This window comes from Uranotaenia lowii, chromosome 2 (assembly GCF_029784155.1).
Source record: "Uranotaenia lowii strain MFRU-FL chromosome 2, ASM2978415v1, whole genome shotgun sequence".
In the NCBI taxonomy this organism is placed as follows: Eukaryota; Metazoa; Arthropoda; class Insecta; order Diptera; family Culicidae; genus Uranotaenia; species Uranotaenia lowii.
The window spans coordinates 316,630,315-316,653,442 of NC_073692.1; the positions used below are offsets into that span (position 1 = coordinate 316,630,315).

General features: G+C 38.3%; 3 protein-coding genes across 6 annotated transcripts in view; 2 read left to right on the top strand and 1 right to left on the bottom strand.

Annotated features, from left to right (window-relative positions):
• Positions 1–781: 781 nt before the first annotated feature.
• Positions 782–2,739, top strand: LOC129745942 (vesicle-trafficking protein SEC22b-like). The gene is made up of 4 exons (XM_055739341.1): positions 782–1,124; positions 1,181–1,290; positions 1,524–1,779; positions 1,971–2,739. The coding sequence occupies exons 1-4, from the start codon at positions 1,050–1,052 to the stop codon at positions 2,163–2,165; spliced, it is 636 nt and encodes a 211-aa protein (XP_055595316.1). The 5' UTR covers positions 782–1,049; the 3' UTR covers positions 2,166–2,739.
• Positions 2,740–3,813: 1,074 nt separating this feature from the next.
• On the top strand, positions 3,814–6,117 carry LOC129747683 (exosome complex component RRP4). The gene is made up of 3 exons (XM_055741996.1): positions 3,814–4,038; positions 5,290–5,810; positions 5,869–6,117. Exons 1-3 carry the CDS (start codon positions 3,914–3,916, stop codon positions 6,105–6,107), a joined length of 885 nt encoding a protein of 294 aa, XP_055597971.1. The 5' UTR covers positions 3,814–3,913; the 3' UTR covers positions 6,108–6,117.
• Positions 6,118–8,011: 1,894 nt separating this feature from the next.
• Positions 8,012–23,128, bottom strand: part of LOC129748889 (hexokinase type 2) — a 127,545-nt gene continuing 112,428 nt past the window's right edge. For all 4 annotated transcript variants that reach the window (XM_055743674.1, XM_055743672.1, XM_055743671.1 and 1 more), the window contains exons 7-8: positions 9,804–10,143; positions 8,012–9,732 (exon numbers count right to left, since the gene is read on the bottom strand). In XM_055743674.1, coding sequence (XP_055599649.1) covers positions 9,559–9,732; positions 9,804–10,143 — 514 coding nt within the window. In that variant the 3' untranslated portion in view covers positions 8,012–9,558. The remainder of the gene's footprint in view (positions 9,733–9,803; positions 10,144–23,128) is intronic.

Here is a 23,128-nt window from a genome sequence, read left to right on the forward strand (position 1 = left end):
ATACTTATCAATTTTGAATGAATAGATGACCGCATTTAACTAAAAACAATTGTTGACTCGAAACGAGCAACAAACGATTTAAATTTCTGAGCAACTCATCAGATCCTTATTCATTAATAACTACATTTTGTTCAAGAAAATAAAGAAAAGTGCATTTATTTACAATATTACATTGTTCGTGTAGATTACTGTGTTGTCCGCTTCCGGCACGGGAAAGAGATCGCTCCGGCGTGGGTTGCGTCTTACCTGCTAGAAGGTCGGGAATCGAAGGGGGCTGGTTGACTGTCGGTGACATGCACATAGCGTGGGCACTCACGATGAGTGACGAAACGTCAAGTGTCATGTTATATTAGGGTCGTGCCACACTGCGTCAGGAGTGCTTGATGTTGGCCCACACAATTACCAGGAAAATATAAATAACATTTTTCAGTAGTTATGAGAATTTTCGAGTTTATATTCCTTTTTTGTTTTCGGTTTATATATTTTTTCGATTCAAATTACTTTTATGTATTTGTATTTCGAATTGTTCATTTCTACCAACTCGATTCATTCAATTTATCATTTATGCGGATTTTTTGTTGAATAATAATTATTAATTATTATCAGCTGAAATGATCACAATCCCAATCAATACCTCCCTGAACAAACCATTCTAAATTCATGCATGAGCTTAATGAATGGGATGAATGCATTTGCCGCGTATTCATCTTTCGCGTGAACGAATTTCGATTGTTTTGACGGTTTTGACGTTCTGCGTGAATCGAAAAAAAGTCCGATCGAGTTCATTTGAGGTGACGTGTTGGAGATTTTTGTGTGTAATTTTCCGTGCAAATCCCAATCGTCATCGTCAGCTCGATTTCCGCCGTTTTAATCCGGAATAGGAACCATTCGAAACGCTTGCCTGCTCGCTTCCGATATGTGACTGTCTTATGCGTATGTTAACCGAAAAGTGAAACGTCGTTAATTGTTGAATCTTGGCCTCAGAAATCAAGTAGTGTTTTGCATCGGAACTTAATCGAAGAAATACCTCTATCGCTTAACAACTCAAAATGGCAATGATGACGATGATTGCCCGGGTCGTGGACGGACTTCCACTAGTTGCGACCATGCAGGAAGATGAACAGGTATTTGTTGTTAAATTAATGTGTGGATTAATACTTATTAATGTTTCTTTTTTTAGTCTGGGAAGAGTGTTTTGGAATACCAGAATCAGGCCAAGATGCTGTTCCGAAAGCTGGGGCCCAATTCACCAACTCGCTGTAGTATCGAAACGGGACCCAATCTGTTTCAGTGAGTATGCTTACTGGATTGCCCGTATTTTACTCAGTAGCAGTAGCAGAACGCAAAAGATTCTCATGAAAATCTTTTAAAATAATTTTGTTTCTCGTACGAAACATTGCACAATTATTTCAAATTTTTTAGGATTTATATTGAATTTATCTTCATTGTTTAATAATGTCATTCCTTAAGCGGTATTTTTGTCTAAAAAAATATTTTTTTAAACTAAATTAACAATGTTTTAGTTACCTGATCGAGAGTGAGGTCTGCTATCTGGTGCTGTGCGATAAAATGTTCTCGAAGCGTATTGCCTTCAACTACCTGGAGGACATAGCCCAGGAGTTTCATAACAATTATGGCAGGAAGGTTAATTCCGCCACCAGGCCGTATGCATTTATCGAATTCGACATCTACATCCAGAAGGCAAAAAAGTCACTGACGGATCGGCGGCGGAACATTAACACGATCAATACCCAGCTGCAGGACGTACAACGAATAATGGTACGTGTGTAAAAATTGCATTAATTTTAGATAACGCGCCTATTGGTTTTCCACCAGCATGTTTAATTGAAGTAGATTATCGAATAAGTTTTTCCCTAGATGAATCGACAATCATTTTTCTGCTTTTTTAAAGCATTGACAAATTTTCGGCGAATTTTAAAAATCATTTCGTATTTCCTCATTCACATCAGGTTCAAAATATCGACGACGTTCTGCAGCGAGGCACCGTACTTTCGGAGCTGGACACTAAAACGCAGAACCTATCGATGCTATCGCAGAAATACAAGAAGGACGCCACCTACCTGAACCGGAAGTCGCTGTACGTTAAGGGTGCCGTGGCCGGAATCGTCATCATAGTGTTTATTCTATACTTTTGGGTTATTTAATACCGATAGCGGTGAAACAATACAATAGCCGGAAACGAAATCAATGATGATGGAGGTGTGAACTACTAAGCTAATAGGAAAACTATAATCATATGATGAAAACAACACTGTACTATTTAATGTTTACGGAAAAGTGTATCGGACTTATGTATGTTAAACAATAGAAAAAAACACGGGCGAAGCTATTATTTGGAATGGGTGGTTTTGTGCACATTCTTCCTAAGCCAAATTACATTAAAGACATTTTGTAGCGGAAGTTTGAATAAAAAAAGGCAGGAGGCATTACATTTTTGAAACATGAAACTGTCAAGCATTGAAAATATGCTTTTATAATTTTGTTTACCCGACATTTTAATTTTCCTTAGTCTGAAATGGTGTAAATATTTAAATCAAAGAAAACTGTAACATGTTTTTCAGAATCCAACGCTTTGAATTTCTATTTTTTTTTTCAACAATTCCGTTTTCGAATCGCATAAGGCATCTTAGAGAAGATTGTTACTTTTAGGTTTTTCTTTTCAACCGCTCTGTTTAGGTCTTTTGTGACTAGATTCGTATTAAACAAGTTTCTTACAAATGTGACTATCTTTTATTCAGAGATTTCTTCGAAACGTATTTTGTATTTTTATTTAAATTATTTTTATTGTTTCCCATATTTAATAAAACCGTTAATGTTTGTTCATAAATCATAAAAAAAGTTGATTTCCATTTACAATTTTCAATTTCAATAAGATCCCTAATCCTAGTTCTTCTCTTCCTGCTGTTCCTCATAATAAATTTTATTCGAAAACCCTATGACCGTTTGCTTGTGCATGCTATTCAGCCCTAGCAAACATTCCATATCCTGCAGAACCTTGGACGTTTTCCGTTTGAGATGGCTCAGGGTGTGTACCACGGCCTGATTTGATTCTCTATCGATTAGCCCGACCGTTAGCTGCAGTTGATCCTCGAGCGCGCCAAACTGGTCTTGGAAAGCGTACAGCTTCTGGAAAACATCTTTCCCTACCAACTTCGAACACTCGAAGGTTATGCTTCGATCTAGCAGGTCTTTTAGTAGTGCAACCTTGGCCTGGAACGACTCGGTTAGCTGGTCGAACTCCTTCGAAAGGCTACTGCAGGCGTTCAACCTGTGAAGCATGCCCATTTCGAGCATTTCCAACCGTTGAAGCCTGACGGTGTACTGGCCGATCTGGCGACCATAATTTTCGATTTCGTTCTCCAACTCTTTTAGTACGTAGAGCTTCGTTTTGCTAAGCTCTTCGTGAACCGTTACGGTTATCAGCTCGTCCGCTAAATCCATCGACTCGTTTATGAGTGTACGAATGTCCCCGTCTAGGTCCTCAAGGTCTGTGGCCATTGCTTGCTTTTGAAACACAGTTTTATTAGCACTTGTTGAAAATATTAAGTATTTCAGTAAAAGTTCACTACTTTTTACAGAAAAAACCGACTTTTTACGTTATAATTCGCGCAATGTTTTGAACATTAGTTCCGGAAATAGACGCTAGGCGTCACTTGTTGAGTAAGCTTGTAGACTCCCCCACTTGGAGCGCTACTATCCGTAAGAAGAAATCCATTCAACTCATTGCTTTCAAGTGCCTTTCTTCGAACCCACAAATAGTTTCTCGTTTCCATCAGTGTTGTTTACCAAACAGTCGAGAAAGTGCGGTTTGCAGCGCGGTTTCGTTTCGTTTCGTTTCGCAGAACGTTTTTTTTAAATTGAAGTAAGTTTAATGTTATAAATAGCTCGAACAATGGCATCGAATGTGATGATACGTTTGGCCTCAGACCGGGTTAACCTGTCGCTGCTATCCGGAGATAGTAATCCTCGGCTTTTTACGCCCGGCGAAGTGATAACGTCCCAGCAAGGTTTCATGCGGTGAGTATACTTTCAAAATGATGTAATTAATTACTGCTTGTGAATTAAATGAAGTTATTAACAACAATTATGGGTTTAATAAACCCAAGAGGCTTAAAATCCCAAATAAAACAACATATTCCCGATCCTCTTGCGGGAGTAGCTTTAGGCACAGAGAACAGACGTACAAGCTAGCCCACGAAACTTGTGTAAAATTTCCAGCGGCATTAGTTTAATTATGAGTTCATTTATACGGTTACGCCTTTTCGAAAACTGTACACTTGAACATTTGATTTGTAACTTTTGAACGGCGCAATAGGTGCCACTGTTTAAAGTCAATTTTCAACATATTTTTTGGATGTCTGCATTTGAAATTTTACACACTTTTTTGAAGAATTTTTGTTCGAGCTTGTACGTCTGTTCTCTGTGCTTTAGGTAACCGTTTTTATATAAATCGACAGATGATGATCTTTGTGGAATATCCGATAATTAGTCGCATTCTTTACAATTTATCGATAATACTTGCATTATTCAGAAGTACACTTTTTGATATCATCATAATTAAAACGCCTTTAAGTAGGCAACGAAATTTAGTTTCTTGGCTGATATCGCGGCAAATGTAGCGGCAGATGATTTTTTTCGAATCAAATATTGGTGCACCTTTTAAACTTGAAAAATTACGAAATTTGATATAATTATGCATTCTTATCGTAATTTGGAAGTCAGCAAATAAAAAGAATGACATTTCGTTTTGATATTCGGTTTTCCCGAAAGTTAACAGCTTTCTAAATTTGAGCGTAAAACACGTGGTCCGGGTCGCATTTTGCCCCAATTTTAATGATTGTTTTTAGTAATTTGTAAAAATTAAATGAAATATACAAAAATATTTATAGTCATCCGAAAAGGGCATACGATTGAAAAAAAAAGCTGAAATTTCATCAGCCTGCGCAGTCTGGCTTGCCATGAAAACTTAAATGTTAATCATGAAAAATTACAAGCTTCACGCAGATTCGATTAATCCTTCTGTTTCTAAGAATTTAAGTCGTTTAAATGGAATTTTCACCTAAAAAATGATATAGAAGCTTGGTTGCCGCAACAAAAATGAAGAAAAACATCATTCCTAGCCATAAGTTAGCGTATTCTTGAAAAATAATGGCAAGGGCCATCTTACCCCGCTGGTGCGTCTTGTACAGTTTTCCCCTAATTAGTCTCTACGGTGTTCGAATCGAAGACATTAAAAAAATAGAAATAATAAAATATCAAACATTCCAGCGGCCATGGCACCTACATGGAAGACGAAGACATCAAATCATCTCTGGCGGGTGTGATGGTCCAGGTGAACAAACTGATCACGGTGAAAGCCCTCAAGGGGCGCTACGTCGGTGAAATCGGTGACGTCATTGTGGCCCGGGTCACTGACGTGCAACAGAAACGCTGGAAGGTCGACACCAACTCCCGACTGGATTCGGTTCTATTGCTTTCCTCGGTTAACCTACCGGGTGGCGAACTGCGGCGTCGGGGCGTCGAAGATGAACAGCAGATGCGAAAGTACCTGCAGGAAGGTGATCTGATATCGGCCGAGGTGCAAAATGTCCACTCGGATGGAGTCCTTTCATTGCACACGAGAAGCTTGAAGTACGGCAAACTTGGTCAAGGCATTTTGGTTACGGTGTTCCCATCGTTGATCAAGCGACGCAAGACACACTTCCACAACCTGGCCTGTGGAGCTTCGGTGATCTTGGGAAATAACGGATTCATCTGGATCGCTCCGATCGTGAATACGGAAGGCGAAGGTTGCCTGTATTTAAATGTCTTAAATTAAGGGTATTCTCATTTTTGTTTTTCTTTCAGAGGGTGGAGGCTTCACACAAAACCTGGAAGAAACCATTTCGGTACAAGATCGGGAAGTGATATCGCGGCTTAGAAACTGTATCTTGGCGCTGGCCAACTGTAAAATGATGCTGTACGATACCAGCATCCAGTATGCCTATGATGAATCGTTGAAGTACGAAGTTCATGAGCTGCTGCACCAGGAAGCTATGTTTGATATTGCGTTTTTGACCCAGCACAAGCTGCGATTACAGGAATAAAGTTTCTATTTTCTTGTAAATTAGTCGTTTTTTTTGTATTTCTAATTTGTAACCGGTTGGTTTCAAATCGTTTGATTTTTGTTTTGATTTTGTAGTTTCGTATGTTGAGCTCTAGAAAATTCATGTTCCTTGTCCAGTCTCACAACAAGAAAGCCACCACAGTAGGCTACATTTTTACTGCTAGCTGCTGTCAATTAACAAAGGAGGAAAAAAAAGAGATGTTCGTGTAACTCCAAGCAATTCGCCCGGAAATACCGGTTGGCTTCCTCACGGCTCGGCTCGCAGATCCTTTGTGGTCTCGTGCTTAACTCTAAAATACCATCATCATCGTCCTCGGGTTCTGCGGAATCTTAACTTCCAAGGAGGACTTCCCTTCTCGGTCTGTCCGGATACGGGGCACTCTCGTGGGCAGGCCGATTGAACCTCAATGAAGGAACAACATATGTAGATAGGTCCTTCAAATAGTTGCATGGTTGAATTACCTTCAAAAAAGCCAATGATCAGAAAAATATATAGTAGGCCTTTTTATATTCAACTAGCTGATCCCATACGAACTCCGTTTCGTATTCCGTGACTTGGAATATGTCATGAACAGTTTGTATGAAAGTCAATTGCCGAAAATTTTCCAGATGCACTTCCGAATTCATTGTTTAGTAATAATTGCAAAAATATTGGTCGATTACGTTTTCTGTCGTCTGCTACTAAATTTGAAATCCAAAAAACCCTCGTGTATGAATTTTGACTCGATCGTTGTATAACAACACTATTATTTCCAAAAAGTTAAACCCCTTTCGGTGGCCTCTTATACAATCTTGGATATCTGAATTTGTTCGCTCTTTCCTCAAAACTCCCGTGTGCAAATTTTCAAAGCAATCCATTGCATAATAACGTCAATTTTGCTAAAAACAGTGACAATTTAATTATTATGAACGACCCCTTTCATTGAGCCCTGGCAAAACATTTGACACCTGAAATCGATTGCCCGTCCCCGAAAACTACCTTGTGCAAATTTTCATCCCAATCCGATGTCAAATAACGACGATATTGCAAAAATATTGAAAGGTTAATATAGACGACCCCCTTTGCTTGCCCCTTACGCTGAATGTAATACCTGAAATCCATTGCTCGTCCCTCAAAACTCGCGGGTACCAATTTTCATCTGGATCCGATGTGTAATAACGACAACATCGCATTAACAGTGAATAGTTAATATGGACGACCCCCTTGGCCGACCCCTGTTTTTAATTTGGATAAGTGAAATCAATTGTTTGTCCGTAATAACTCCTATGCGCAAATTTTCATCCCAACCCGATGTATAAAAACGTCAATATCACTAAGATATTGAAAAGTTGATATGGACGACCCCTTTTGCCGGCCCCTTACACTGAATTTGATACCTCAAATCGATTGCACGTCACTCAAAACTATCGTGTACAAATTTTCAGCTGAATACGATGTATGATAACGTCAATATCGCAAAAACAGCGAACAGTTAATATGGACGACCCCTTTGGCTGACCCCTTACACACACCTTGACAAACGAAATCAATTGCCCATCTTTTTAAACATTCATGTGCAAATTTTCAACACAATCCGACAAAAAATAACGTCAATATCGCGGAAACATTATTTGTCTTGTATGGACGACCCCCTTCAGAAGGGGTCATCCGAAAATCTGAAAACATTTTTCATCCTTCCTGGCCCTAATGAGCATCCATGCCAAATTTCAGACCTCTAGCTCTTAAGACGGCTGAGTCTATAGAGGACAAACAAACAAACAAACAAACAAACATACAGAAATTGCTTTTTATTTATAAGTATAGATTAAAACTGAAAGAACAGTTTAGAAAAAGCGTTTCGGACTGTTTAAACTATAAGATGGGTTTTAAATAAGACAAATCTGTAATCTACTAACTCAATAGCATTTTCTTTATTTTCCTCTTTTTCACTGTCAACAGTATTATAATAGGGTTTCTTTTTCTTATATTTTCTGCTTGCCAGATAGAGATAATTACAATTTCCATAGTAGTTTTTTCATTGTAACTATCCCTCGCGGTTCTTGTTTTTTTTTGTTTGTTTGTTTATTAATTTAATATTGTACACTTCGCTATTGGTTTTCTATTTATTTTTATTTCACTTCATTTCTGGCTTTTCGTTTTATTTTCTCCTGATATACTTTATTTTTACTTTGCATTCTTCCTTGTCCACGATTCGTTTCCCCCAGGAATTCATCCTAGTTTATTGGACGACAGTCAACTTTTCCCCGCTAGCCAGGTAGCAAAACTAACTTTGCACAGAAAAAGCGTTTTACATTCTTTATTATTTTTTTTTGTTTCCAGTTATTCTTCCGATTTTATTTCATTTGAACTGTAACTTTGCTTCATTCGCTTCCAGATAATGCATTGCGAATATCTGCTTTTGTCCCACTGTATTCAAAAACACGTTTTGTTTAGCCATTTTTTTTTCCTAGCAGCTTCGCTGTCCACATTATTATAAATTATATTAAAAATAAAACTTAACCAAATCATCAATATAGAGGACAAGTTTCGATGGAGTGGAGAGTGGAGCTGTAGTCTCCGACAGATTACCATGCTAATAATAGTTAAAGTTTGGGTTTGTTTTCGTTTTTTTCAATTGTCGTGTCAAATAAATTGGCCGAGATGTTCAAAGTCTGAAAAAAGAACGTTATTTACAATAGGAATCGTTGTTGTTGGTTTGACCTGATTTACCCTGGGTAAACTATAGAAACAAATAATTATCTAAAAAAAAAAAATCGAAACGAAATCCGTAGATTTGCTCGCGCCACAAATTTGTTTTAAGGTATAATTATAGTATATTATTAAAATCTTTCCACATAAAACTAGTTAATGTACAGCTAAACTCAATTGTTAATAGAAACAATTTGCTCTGCATTCACAATATGTTTTTCCTCTTTCTGTTGCCTCCTATTTGAAGTCCGCTGCTCTCGATTCATGCCACTGTTTAATAAATAATTAACAATATCTTTGCTTGCGTTAAACATTTGCTAATCATCATTCCTGCAACGTGTTCCAGTAATTGTTTTGTCTTGCTTGTTACACATGCTTAAAATTTTCTCTATTACGGTTATGTATTTGTTTAATAGTTGTTTCCACTCTTATTCTGCTGATTTTCAATTGTTTTGTTTTTCCTTCTTATAATTTCCTCAAATTTCAATTCAAAACGTGGTTGTGGGTTTAATTTGTAGTTTTTTTTTGTTTGATTCTAGCTTTAAATTAATTATTATTTTCTAAATCACTAGTGTAGTAGTTTGTTGTGTGTGTGTGTTTTTGTTTGTGTTTATGTGGTAGATGATGGGAGGGCGGGGCCTTTTAAGATTAACGCCCGGCCACACAATAGGGGCGGGGACGTTTCTAGCTTTCTTTTTTGTGTTCGTGTGTGTGTCTCAATTCTTAACCCATTAGCTGGCATTTATGACGATTCTCTACACGCTACTGCTGCCACAAGCGCTGCCCCACGACCGGAACCATCCTCGGACAGCATCAGGTCGAAGCTGATATCCGGCTTCACAAACTGTCTGATCTTCTGCACCATCAGATCGTGGAATTTCGGGTGGAAGCGATACACCGAACCGTCAACGCCGACCTATTTGAAGAAAAATATAAAAGCAAACATTACCAGAAGCTATCTTAAAAAATTAAGAAAAGACTACTCACGGTTACGCTCTTCTCGTCCATCTTGTTGATGAGGGCGGCAATTCCGGCGGACACCAGATGGGCGGCCCGGCTCGATACGCATTCGCAGATAAAGCGCACGTTGGCACAATCCTCATCGGTGGCGTGGTCCAGACCCAACTCGTCCAGCACGTCGCGGCAGTACGTGTAGGTGCCCGGTTTGTCCGACTCGATTTCCGAAACGTACTTGGTGAAGAACTGGCCCCGCTTGAAGAGGATGTCGGAACCGACGCCTCCGAACAGCAATCCGGCCTTGGTGAACTTGACGATAGCGAGGCGAGCCAGCTCGCCCATGTACATACCGGAGATCATCTTCTCCTGGCTGTGAATTAACGGGAAAATATATTACATAACTTGTCAAAGTCAACAGAATCGAATAAACAAGTTTTGTAAAAGATAACAGGAAATAAATTCCCCCCAAGTAGAAAAAGATCATTACAGCGAAAGTCTCACAAGTGAGCAATATAGGCTCACTGATTTGCTAAATTTTATCAGCGGCCACATAGCAGGCTAAGTCCGAGGATCAAAACCAAATAATCAAGGTGTCTTTCAAATGAGGTATTGGGCAACTGCGTTTCTGGGCTAACCGTCGAATAAATGTGGACTTACGCTGTTCTGGTTTTGAGCCTGTGTCCTGTAAGTCTTCAGGTCAATTCTGAGTTTGGTCCTTTAAAGGAGTTACGCCACTCATTTTGAACGTTTCCGCGATTATGGGATCCTCTGAAGTGTTCCAGTAGGCTGTACACGGAGGTATCGGTCGATATGTATACGGGATACAACTGGTAGGGTGAATCGAAGATGAAAGCGGACTCTCCGACAAATATTTCGGTTTCTGGAAAGTTCGCAGCACTGTCGATGCCATCCGCTTGGTTGTTGAGATGGTGAATAGCGCCAGGCTGACAAAAAAGAATGCGGTTGTCACCCTATTCTTGAGAACGCTTTCAACAGCATTGGTTGTACACAGCGATAGGGTCGTTGTTCACCCGAAAGAGGATCCCATCAACTCAGATGGTTCCACAAGGATCGATATTCGGGCTTGTTCTGTGGGACGTAAGGTACAACGAACTAATGACGAGAAACCTCCCAGTGGGATACAAAGTATTGTAATCTGCGAACGACGTTGTCTATTTAGCGAAGGACCGAAGGAAGTACAGCTACGCACATCCTTGTAATTGTAACGTAACAGTGGATACGCTTCAAGAGACGGTGCTCATCAGCCCAAACATTAACTATTGCCGATACCAAACACGCACCCAAGTACCCGGGTGTGACCCACCGACTCAGGTTCAAAGGCCACCTAGAGTACGCCTGTAAGAGATTAAAGAGATTGACAATGGCTACGCCCACCTTCAGCCGTAGCGGCAATGAGCGTGACTTCATAAATCCTGTGATACGGAAGTGTGTCCTGGCTAGCGGTGTAGCCTGCACAGACTTAGTAATAATGAAACTGTGGGTTATCAGCGGATATCGGACTGTATTTTCGGAACAGCTTGCGTGCTGGCGAAGGTCATGTCTATTTTGGTTCTGCTAGAGAAGAATGATCATTGTTCCATCATACATGGGAGTATCCAACTAATGAGTGATGCAAGAGGTATTCCACTGTCGAAGTAATACGGTTGAAACTGAGGGAATAAAATTTGACCTATAGGATAAGCGAGACTCATTAGACGAGCAGAAAATAGGACCTTGAGTCATTGCGAGGATAGGTCAAATCTTGAATCGTTACACAAGAGAGGCCTTGAGCCGTGAGGGGGAGGAAAAAGAATACTATCGTGGAGCGTATTTGCCACTTCCTACGAGGAACAGCGGGGATAAGACAATACCTTCCTCGTAGCGAACCTCGTAAGAAGCGGGTAAACCACTGTCAGCGGATACCCACGGGTAGAGAGGTTCTAGGATGTCGTAACCGTCGGAAACATCCTAGTCTTAGCGTTCTAAGCCTCGAATGTATGCCGTGATAGGCGCGAGTCCAGGACAAGCTGCTCTCGATCTGGCACACGACGGACAGAAGAAGCCGCTGGCCGAAAATCCTAGGGTTTCCAGCCAAAGGGATTAAAGAAGACCGGAAAACGGTCGGAGTAGACTGACCCCATCGACTAAGGGCTGTTGAATAGAGTGCGTCCGACCCAATGGTTTGAAGCTACAAAGATAAAGAAAAATCTCCTGCGTAGCGAATGCCGTGGGTACGCCGCGTTCATGCGTAGGATGCCCCACCTTCGGGGAGTATCTGACTAGTGCGATTCGCAATGATCGAAGCTGCAGGGATAAGACATTACCTTCTTCGCAGTGGAAATCATTGGGAAAGATGGCAAACCTCGAATCCTGGAGTTAAGAGGTCAGGCCTAGAGTCTTCAGGGGTCACACAAACTCGGTCAACTCCGAGTCTTTACAATCAGAGGTCAGGCCTTGAGTCATAAGAAGATAGATCAGGCCTTCAATCAACAAGAGGAGGGGTATAAATAAATGTTAACCTCGAGTCATTAGGAGGATAGGTCAGATCTCTAATCTCTAAAGGAGAGATCGGACCTTGAGTCGTGTAGAGGAGAGGTATGTGTAGTGTGTACGTCAACCTCGAGTGCCGCTTCCTAACAGGGAAACTGCGGGGATAAGACTTTACCTTCTTCGTAGCGGATCTCGAGGGAAGAGGGTTAACCACTGTCGGGGGATACCCACGGGTAGAGAGGCTCTCGTTGCCGGGCGAGCCTCTCGAGTCGGTGTAGGATGTCGTCACCGTCGGGAAACATCCGAGTCGTAGCGTTCCAAGTCCCGAGTGTGTGCCGTGACAGGCGCGAGTCTAGGATAAGTCTGCTCTCGATCTGGCATACAACGGGCAGGAAAATCCGCGTGCCAAAAATCCTAGGGTTGCCAGCCAAGGGGGATACAGAAGACCGGACAACGGTCGGAGTAGACTGACTCCATCGACGGGGAGCTGTCGAGTAGAGTGCGTCCGACCCCGCGGTTTGAAGTTACAAAGATAAGACAATACCTTCTGCGTAGCGGATGCCTTGGGTGCGCCGCGTTCGTGCGTAGGATGCTCCACCTTCGGGGAGTATCCGAGTAGAGCGGTTCTCAACGACAGAAGCTGCGGGGATAAGACATGACCTTCTTCGCAGTGGAAATCGTTGGGAAAGGGTTATTCCACGTTCGGGGAATACCCACGGGTAGAGTGGCTCTCGACGCCGGGTGAGCCATTCGAGTCGGAGTAGGATGACGTCTTCGTCGGGAATCATCCGAGTCGTTGCGTTAAGTCCCGCGCGTGTGCCATGACAAGCGCGAGTCTAGGATAAGCTGCTCTCGATCTGGCACACGACGGGCAAGGTGGCAAACTTCGAATCCTGAAGATAAGAGGTCGGGCTTCGAGTCGTTAGAGGAGAAGTCAGGCCTCAAACCTTCAGGCGGACAGGTTTGTGTGGTCAACCCCGAGTCTTTATGATAAGAGGTCGGGTCCCGAGTCGTAAGAGGAGAGATCAGGCCCCTTACCAACAAGAGGAGGGGTACAAGTGGTCACCTCGAGTCATTACGAGGAGAGGTCAGATTTCAAGTCGTTAGATGAGAGATCGGGCCTTGAATGGTGCAGAGGAGAGGTAAACATCGAGTCGATGCGAGGAGGGGTCGGATCTCAAGTCGTTAGAGGAGAGATCAGGCCTCAAGTCGCGAAGATGAGAGGTTTGTGTGGGAATCTCGAGTCATTGCGAGGAGACGTCGGTTCTCAAGTCGTTAGAGGAGAATTCAGGCGTCGAGTCGTAAGGATGAGAGGTTTTGCTGAAAGTGGTCTCGTTAATGAGTATTGCCTTGGAGCGCATTAGCGCGAATAGACCTCCCACTATTGAAGCATAGTTTACTAAACAGTTCGAGGTGGGAACCAGGTCTGCGGCCCCAGGTGGAGTTTAGGGAGTAGGGGGTATACACGGAGTATATCATGAGTCTTCCCATTGTTCCCATGGACCCAGAGTAGCAAACTGGGGGGACGCGGTGGCTCGCCGTGCCTTGGAATACAATCCGTAAACCGGGATTTACCACCTGTGGTTACCAACTAAAAAAAAAAAACCTCGAGTCGATGCGAGGAGAGATCTGATCTCGAGTCGTGAGAGGAAAGATCAGGCCTCGAGTCGCGAAGAGGAGAGGTTTTGGTGGGAACCTCAAGCCATTGCGAGAAGATGTCGGTTCTCAAGTCGTTAGAGGAGAGTTCAGACTTCGAGTCGTAATGATGAGTGAGAGGCAGGGCCGGAGGAGGGGAGGGGGAGGGGGGTGGGGGGTAGGGGCAATAAGAACATTTGCCCCGGGCCCCTCGGCTCAGGGGGGCTACCCGAGGGAAAAAATAGCTTTAACATTACTTTAATCATACTACTTCAATTTCTACAAATCTATGAAAAGAAATGAAAACTAGAAAATCGGAATAAAAATCTGAAATATAACAACTAAAGGGGCCCCGGGAAATAATATCTACAATATTTTTTCTCTTATATAAGCTAAGGGGCCCCCCTAGGGTAAGCAGTGAAGGAGTTTTCCCGCATTTTCCGGATTGAAAATATCAAAATCTTGGTAATTAATTTCAAAATTTTCAATCCAAAATCGGGACAAAAATAATGTAAACCGAATTCGAAAAAAACCCGATTCAATACACTTAACAGTGGATTTGGAGGCTTTCTTACAGAATGTAAATTATGTTTGGAAACATATGACACAATGATGGATAACCTTATTTCTGAATAATACATATATGATTAATCTATAAAAAAGATTATGATTTAAGAAAATCGAAAGCAAAAATTACTAAACTCAATATAAAAAAAGATGGCCAGAAAGTTTTTTGGAGGATAAGCGAACTGATATTCAAGGAGTTCATTTACTATCAAAATATTTCAAACTGTTCAAGTTTGAGAGCCATCTTTCTCGACGCTCACTAGTAGTCTAGGGGTTAGCCTCCTAAACTCTCATGCTAGATGGCGTGGGATCGATTCTCTGCTGTATGTTGAACTTTTTGTCAAATTTTCGATCGCCTCCGTAATTAATTTAGCGATTGCTGGTTACTGCTGCTGAACAAATGGCTATCTTTTTTGGAGCCGACATAAGCATGATATCTACTATGAAATAAAAAATTTTTAAACAATTTTGTTATTTTTTGTTTTTAAAATATGACCTAATGGAAAAAAAAATCCAATTTTTTGATACTAAATTCATCAAAATCGTGAAACCTAGAATAGGAGTTAATGTGGTAAGAACGTTTCAATGGAACATACAAATTCACGGACATCATCGTAACTCGTTGAGCTGAGTCGATTGGTATATATAAAGTGGAGTCTTGGACCCTTAATTAATGATATCCCCAACTGACCGTTCGCTATGCCTTTCTGTAAGAAAGCCAAAACGAAAAAACTAAGAAGAATATGAGGTAAAATACCACAATTTTAATTTTTTATCGAAACATATCAGTCATTGCATTCTGTACAGAACAGGTAGAATATAGGAAATCATCACCTCATTTTCATTACATACAAACGTCTTGCACAATAATAATGTTTATTATTAGGTTAACTTCCCAAGTAATGGTTACTGCACGAAAATAGCAACTAATTTCGCCAAAACTAGCTCACAGTGCTAAGAGAGAACAGAGAAGCTTTATGATTAACATTTCAGAATTTTATCCGAGTATCCGGGTTATTTTTATAACTTTTCATTTTTCAATCATTATTATTGAAATTTCCGTTGGTTTAGAAATTGTAAACATTTTTTCCTCCCTATTTTTGAAGAAAAATTTTTTTGAAAAAAACTGTATTTGCTTAAGTTGGACCAATCGACAGTTCAGAGTTTCTTTATTGATTTTCCATCTCAAATATGTCTTAGATTTGAAATTCGTATTGTAACATTTTTAACGGATTTAACCAAAATTTTTTCATCTACTGAAGTAAATATCCAGAATCCGGCATATAATTTTCCAAACGATATTTCTCAAATTATCATGAAAACGCTCTTGTTGAGTTGCTAGTATCATTTAGTGATTCTTTTAACATAAATATTTCTAGGTTTATGTATTTATTTTATTCTTTTCTTTGAATTCTATGTTTCAAATCTTCATGATACTTCCCAAATGTCATGAGGTAAATATTTCTCGATGAAGCACAAACCAGACTGATGGAATGAAAATCATATAAAATATTTATCTGGCCATTCATCTAAATCAGAGAATTTTATTTAATGATAAGGGGCTAATCAGAGCTTTCATTTTAAGAAATCTCTAAATTCTTCCGCACTGTTTACACGTGGTTAATTAACAATTTTTATTTGGCTATTTGAAGACAGTATACTGAACTCATCTTAAGTTATTTTACACGTTCAAAATATTTTTTATTCTCTGGGATAGCATTTGAAAAAAAAAATCAGATCATAGGGCCCCCCGATGGCTCAATCCGGCCCTGGTGAGAGGTATTGCTGAAAGTGGTATCGTCCATGAGTATTATTATTGCAGCGCACTAGCGTGAATAGACCTCCCACTATTGAAGGATAGTGTGTTAATCAGTTCGAGAAGGGAGCTAGATCTTCGGCAAAGTGGAGTTTAGGAAGTAGGAAGTATACACGGAGAATACGACGAGTCTCCCCATTGTACCCATGGGCTCAGAGTAGCAATTTCTACTTTCATGAGCAAGTTCAAAATTGATCGAACACACAGGCGCTGTCAACGCAGCGTACCTCTTCAACTTAAAACTTACATAATTTTTTAATGCAATGATATTTTTTCTAAAAACGTTCTATTACAGTTAAAGCTTTTACCTCTTTTATCTGACGAGATTTGATGTTTCTTGAATTTTTGAGCCAAGAGATAGAGCACTTCTACGAGAATTTTACTGTTTTGGTTATTTTTCATTCACATTCTAATGTCACACATATTACTCAACTAACGCATTTAACTGAAATTTCACTGAGACGTTTTTGAAGTATAATGAAAATCTGTGTTCAGGATTTAAAATTAATTAGTTAACCTTTGGCCACTGATGAACTGATGTACAAGCTAAGCCTTGAAACGTGTGTAAAGTTCCAACGACCGTTTTCAATCAATTTAATGTGTTTTGGTTGAGCCACCAGATGTCTCCAAGGACACAAGAGAGAACTGTCAAGAAGAAAGTGAAATGTAAACAAAACAAAATAACAAACTATTATTCAGTTCTGAATATGTCGAATTATTATTTGACGAGTTTTGAGCAAATTGATGTTATAGATTCGCGACACATTTATGATTTGCGTAATGGAAATTTTTAGCTTTAAGCTGTTTTATAATTGCTTCGAACTAGCATGAAGCACTAAATAGAAACAGATATGATACGAGAAAATGCTCGCTCAGAAAAGCCTAGAATCGGTATTGTTAATTTTAAACTCAACTGGATAACTGGTTCGTCTGGCTTGTCCGAAGTTCTTAGTTAGTCTTTTTTAGTTAAAAGAATGAAGATAAAATTAAACAGGCAAATTTACGTTGCTGTGAATATATTGAAGTCGTCCATTCTACTACGATGTTTATTTATCAATTTTTGAGATCATGTACGATTGTGCTCTTCCAAGAATGAGGTACTTCAAAAGTTTATTCGGCTTGTTTAAATGATAGCATTCGAAACTTTGTACTGGTTTCTGGAATATAATAATTCAAGCTTGTACATTTGTTTGTTATTTTGGCAGTCTCTGTAGTGAAAAAAATATGATGATGCTATTTTCCCCATCTTGAAATTATGATTGGTTAATCTAACTGCATAGAATAATTCGTCTTATTGTATTTAAATTTATTAATTTTTGAATTCAAATACCATTGCGTCCTTTCGAAAAATTGTTGCATTTAAAAGAGCTATCTAGAAACAGTGCCATCTATTGCGCCGTTCAAAAGTTAGAAATCTAGCAATAGATGGCATTGTTTTCCATCATTTTTTAACGGCTTCTTTAAAATAGAGCACTGGATATTTTACACAAGTTTCTGAAGATTTTTTGTTCGAGCTTGTACATCTGTTCATCTGTGCTTTGGCCGAAAAATTGCGATTTCCACAGAATTTCTGACAAATGTTTTCTTAAAATGCAAAGCAATCAAAAATACTTATAACCAATCACTACATTTTTTTTGTTTTTATTTTCAAAAAATATTTCGAGACTATTTTTAGAGAAATTGAAGTTTTCAACCGAGAAGGATAAAACCAAATATAATAGAGACTAATATTCACCACACTTGTTTTCCTCATACAGTGAGAAGGCGACACCATCAGCATCCTCTAGCGGATAAAATGGAAGCACTAATTTGAGAAATTCGTCTAACTTGTGAATAGCGTGTATTCCGGACTCGACTTGATCAGGGATGCCAGTAATAATAATTGGAATTGTTTATTTCTTTTCTTGCACCATAAAAATTTTAGTGAATCAACTAACAAATAAAAAGGAATTGAAGAAAATATTTCCATATAATACTTGTTAATAATTCTGAACAAAATATAGATCTCAGCAATTAATTTTAATTACCCTATTTATTTGATGTTAGGATTCGTGCATGACCCGCTAATGGTTCACGACCAATACCTTTGTGAAAGGAAACAAATATTGATTCGAAAAATATTATATCATAAACTTTGCCTTAAATATGCACAAAACCAGAAACAATGATAAGTTGTCATAGTAGGACCGGAAAATGGTCAAGAAACTGCAGAATTTAGTGAAGTAAAACATTTCGTAAATTTCTTTATTACTTAAACATACCCGCAGTCATTTTTTCCCAGTCAAACGCCGTCATATTTTCTATCCAGCTCTCCGATTATCCCTAAATATTATTTTATTTATTTACATAGTATTCCGTCTCACGACATAACTTGACGAACATAATTCCTAAAATTCACTCGGTTCATAGCAACCGTTCTCCAATTTCTCGGGCATCCCTAAATAGTAGCTCTTAAACCGCACTGTTTTTTCGTACAAATTCACATCTGACGAAATCTCACGAATTTTTATTATACACTCAGAAAAATACTATTATGTATGCCATAAGATTCTCTTCACTGAACCAAATCTGGCAATAAAGTTTAAAGGGTCAACCTAATAAATCTTAAAGTACAGTGTGCAATAGGAGCTATTGATATATCCATTAAAAATTATAGGAAATTCCAATGAATCTCAGCAGCTTGTTATAACCAGTATCAAATACAAGAAGTTCCTATATATTCTGAACAAAATCTGCCAATAAAATTTAAAGGGTCAATCCAATATAACTCAAAGTTCAATATGTAATAGGAGCTACTGATAAATCCAGTATAAAATAAAATAAATTCCAATGAATCTCAGCAGCGGGTTATAATAAGTATCAAATACAAAAATGTCTAATAAATTTTACTATTTTGAAGTACATCTCACAGGATGGATATTCATCAATTCAGTGTTCTATAAGGTCGTTATTTTTCAGTTTGTGTGCTATTCAATCGGTAAGTTAAATATTTAGTACCTCATTCAAATGATTAAAATTCTTTGAAATTCATGTTTAGGATATAATACGTCTTCTGTTGGACAGATGGAACATCAAGAATTGTTTAAAAAACTGCTCCCCGCTGGGAGACTAGGTGCAAGAATTTGGAAAACCACCTTCATCATTTATTGTTGGGACACTTGGGCGACAGTTGGATTATCCTGTCCGAAAAAGTCTTCATACCATTTTATCTGTGCTGCAATTTACTAAAGGTAATTTTTTAAATAAATGAACTTGTGCATTTTTGTGAAAAAAAATGATTTCAGACATCATCGATCACTCCCTAACAGAAAGCACACGAACGACCGATCTCGAAAAAGATGAGGCAGAGATCGAAGCTCTTCCGATTCCAGCAATTCTAGATTGAAAAATTTAAGCTGAAACGGAACTGGAGGTGAATAAGAAATTTCTGGCTAGAGTTGGATAAATAGTTCTCACAAATTGCTTTGCTTTTTCAGATTGAAAAGGATTCCTTTGGACCTAAGCTACCGTACAGCTGGCTCAGAATTTGTTCCCCCAGGGAATGTACATAGATAGCTGTGATGAAGCTGGGGCAGAAAGAGTCCCGAGACCGAAACAATCTACGCCCTACGTACGAACGATTTTCAAGGAGTTTTTGTATTGCATCTTAAAATACAGAAAATTTAAATTTAATTTTAAAGCTTATATTGCCCCACTGATCTTATCACATTCGCCAACAAGCTGCTATAAACAATACAACTTGAAAAATTGAAAAAAACAATAACTAAAGAAAACAAAATACGAGCATATAACATGGCATTGATTCATTTCACTACCCTGAATAATAAATTTTATCATTATGGCTCGAGTTAGAAATCATTGGAAATTCTTATAAAATCAATCTATCCTCTACTGGTAAAATGTATTGGATTTTCCTTTAGTGCGAAAACACTAAAATTCCCAATAAACCTTATAGCCGGATTTTGTTCAGTGTATGAAGTGGCGCCATAAGAAAAATTAATGAAATTCATAAGATTGTCTTATGACGCGAATGAATTCTGAAGATGAACGCCTACTTCAATGAGAGGTTGTTGCTTTTCATAAGAGATTCTTATGGAAACAGTAAATCACTTTCTAATAAGAAAAATTCTCGATATTTCATGTTGAAAACATTCACTTTATTGTTTGCCAAATTTGTTTAAAATTAAATCCTTAATGGTCACCATCAACAGCGCATCAACAGACGGCTCCATCAAAGTTTTTTTTTGCCGCATCTTGATCTTCGACCTTTCGTTTTTTGCCGATCAGCTTGCTGAAAAGTAAACAAATAATGTATCTTAGTTTACTAATATATTCAACGTTCACACCAAAAACATCAAATCGAACTTACCATTCCGGAGATAACAATAACATTTAACATTGAAAGAAAACTATAATAATTATGAACTGGCGATAGCTTCGTACTGTTAGAGGATGAAAAAAAACTGATGCTATGAATGAACGTGTTCATCATTTTTTCACAATGCCGTTTCTTCTATTTTTCATAAGAACATCGTATGAAAATTGAAAGAATTTCATAAGACTCTTATGAAAAATTAGTTTGGACGCAAAAAAGTGGTTCATAAGATGTATCTTATGAAATTTATAATAAGATTTCCTCTGAGTGTATGATTTTGTTGCATGCACAAGTTTTTCAGCCAGCCATCCATTATGGCTGCAGATACTATAAACTCCATCAATGATAAGGCTCGAAAAACATCAACATTAAAATCAGCAGTTTCCTCTTTGATTCACTTGGAATACCTGGGATGGATTAAGAAACAGCTTCCAAAGTAAAACTTCTGCGTCATCTGTTGACCGAAATATCGCAGTTGGTTGGCCAAAAATATGAAGAAAAAAAAAACAGATAAGCGCTTCATGACTGATTGTATAAAAACAAGAAATCAATAAAAAACAAAAATTATTACAATTAAAACAAGATATTCCGAATCATCCACTCTCCTTGCACAATTTCTTACTAAGGTGAATATTTTTGTTATGATTTTTTTATAAATCTAGGCCCAGAGAACGCGCACTATATGCCCAGTTGGTTTCGAGGATTTAGCTGGCGGCGTGAAAGATTTTAAATTCTGTCATCAAATCACATTTCTCAAATGAGCGGAATTTAATTTTTTTTAAAGTGTACCTAAACTCAACAAAAAGTAATGAAAATATGTTCGGACGGCATCCCTGATCAGCATTTCGACAGCTCCAGATTAACGTTTTGAAATGGCACAAAATGATATTCTGTATTTTTTTTATTTATAGAGACAAAAGTGTGCAACAGAATTGTTTTGCTCTTCCTAGGGGCCGTTCACATACCACGTGGACAACTTAGGGGGAGGGGAGGGGGTATGGAAATGTCCACGCTTGTCCACGGAGAGGGGGGTAGGGGTTTGGGTCATCTCCACGTGGACATACTTACTTTCAAGATATTTTCTAAAGGTGACTAAATATTAAGATGTTTTAATCGAAATCTTAAAATGGCATACCCTTCCAGTTTGAGTTTAAACAATAAGTAGCTACCGTAACCCGGGGTAATATTGATCACTTTTTTAAATATATTTCGAATATTTTTTCTGTTGAGGGGAATGTGGCATGTTTCATATTTTCAAAACCAGTACTGGACTCCTATGAACGTAAAACATGGTTGCAGAAATTTTTTGGACCACTTTAAATTTGATTCAAAAATCGATTTCGTCGCTGTTCATTAATTGATGCTTTGGGGTTACATTGATCAGTCTCCATTTTGACGGTTTTAACGAGTTTTATTGATAATAAAGGATACAAAACATCTTCATAATTTTTCACAAATTCTAATTTACCAATTTTACCTTGCTTTTTATCGTTTTCGTTTTAAAACATTTACAATCGAAAAAACAATGATTCTGCATACATCTAGGGGCAAAAATTATAATAATTTCTAAATAGTTTTGGCTTCAAAATACAAATGAAATCTTACTTTCACACATTCTCCTAGGCCCTCCCACTATTTTTATGTAATTTTTTTCTTCTAAGTAAATCATTTAATAAGATTCATATCCATTTATCCAATAAGGGCTTACTCTTGGAAAATGCTCTTACTTCTTAAATATCAAAAATTTATCATTAAATGACTATAAAAATAGCACTATAACTATACATATACGAAGATTGAAAGTTGTTCTTTCACATTCAACCACCCGTTTGCTTCTAAATTCTTTTTGGTATCATTAGGAGAACTGTTTGCTTGCGAACCTTGGAAAAATAGATATTTTAAGATTTAGAAAATACAATTTAACTAACAGAAAACAATTACAAATACAATTCAAATTTTGTCTATTTGATACTCAATCAATAGGCTTTCAAACGTAGAAAACAGTTTTCAAAAATTCAACCTATAGACTAAGTTATTGGTGATAATGTGGAAAAGTTTATTGATGGTCAAAGTTACCCCGGTGATCAAAGTTACCCCGTTTTACGGTACTTGAAAGCAAGTGATAAATATGTTAATTGAGAAATTTAAAATTTTTAATTTTTTTAATATCCTGAAATTCTTATTCGATTTTTCAAAATCAGCCATTCCTATAACAAAATGGCAAAAAGTGGTGATTTCTAACTGTCAAATTAAAGGAATTTTAAATAAAAACTTTTTCAAATGTGTCCACGTGGTCATCCGGGGAGGGGGGTAGGGGTTAGCCAAATGTCCACGCTTGTCCACGAAGGGGGAGAAGGGGGTCAAAAATCTCATTTTTCTGTCCACGTGGTATCTTAACGACTCCCTAATTTAAACCAATTGTACTGAAATTAAAAAAACACTTTCGAAATAAGATAAAATGCATCCGCTCAG

Excerpts from the sequence above, each read along its gene's own strand:
- LOC129745942 (XM_055739341.1), top strand. The coding sequence starts at position 1,050 with ATGGCAATGATGACGATGATTGCCCGGGTCGTGGACGGACTTCCACTA. Across the intron at positions 1,291-1,523 it reads ACGGGACCCAATCTGTTTCA|TTACCTGATCGAGAGTGAGG; the intron begins GTGAGTATGCTT and ends ACAATGTTTTAG. Across the intron at positions 1,780-1,970 it reads AGGACGTACAACGAATAATG|GTTCAAAATATCGACGACGT; the intron begins GTACGTGTGTAA and ends CATTCACATCAG.
- LOC129747683 (XM_055741996.1), top strand. The coding sequence starts at position 3,914 with ATGGCATCGAATGTGATGATACGTTTGGCCTCAGACCGGGTTAACCTG. Across the intron at positions 4,039-5,289 it reads TCCCAGCAAGGTTTCATGCG|CGGCCATGGCACCTACATGG; the intron begins GTGAGTATACTT and ends CAAACATTCCAG. Across the intron at positions 5,811-5,868 it reads CGTGAATACGGAAGGCGAAG|AGGGTGGAGGCTTCACACAA; the intron begins GTTGCCTGTATT and ends TTTTTCTTTCAG.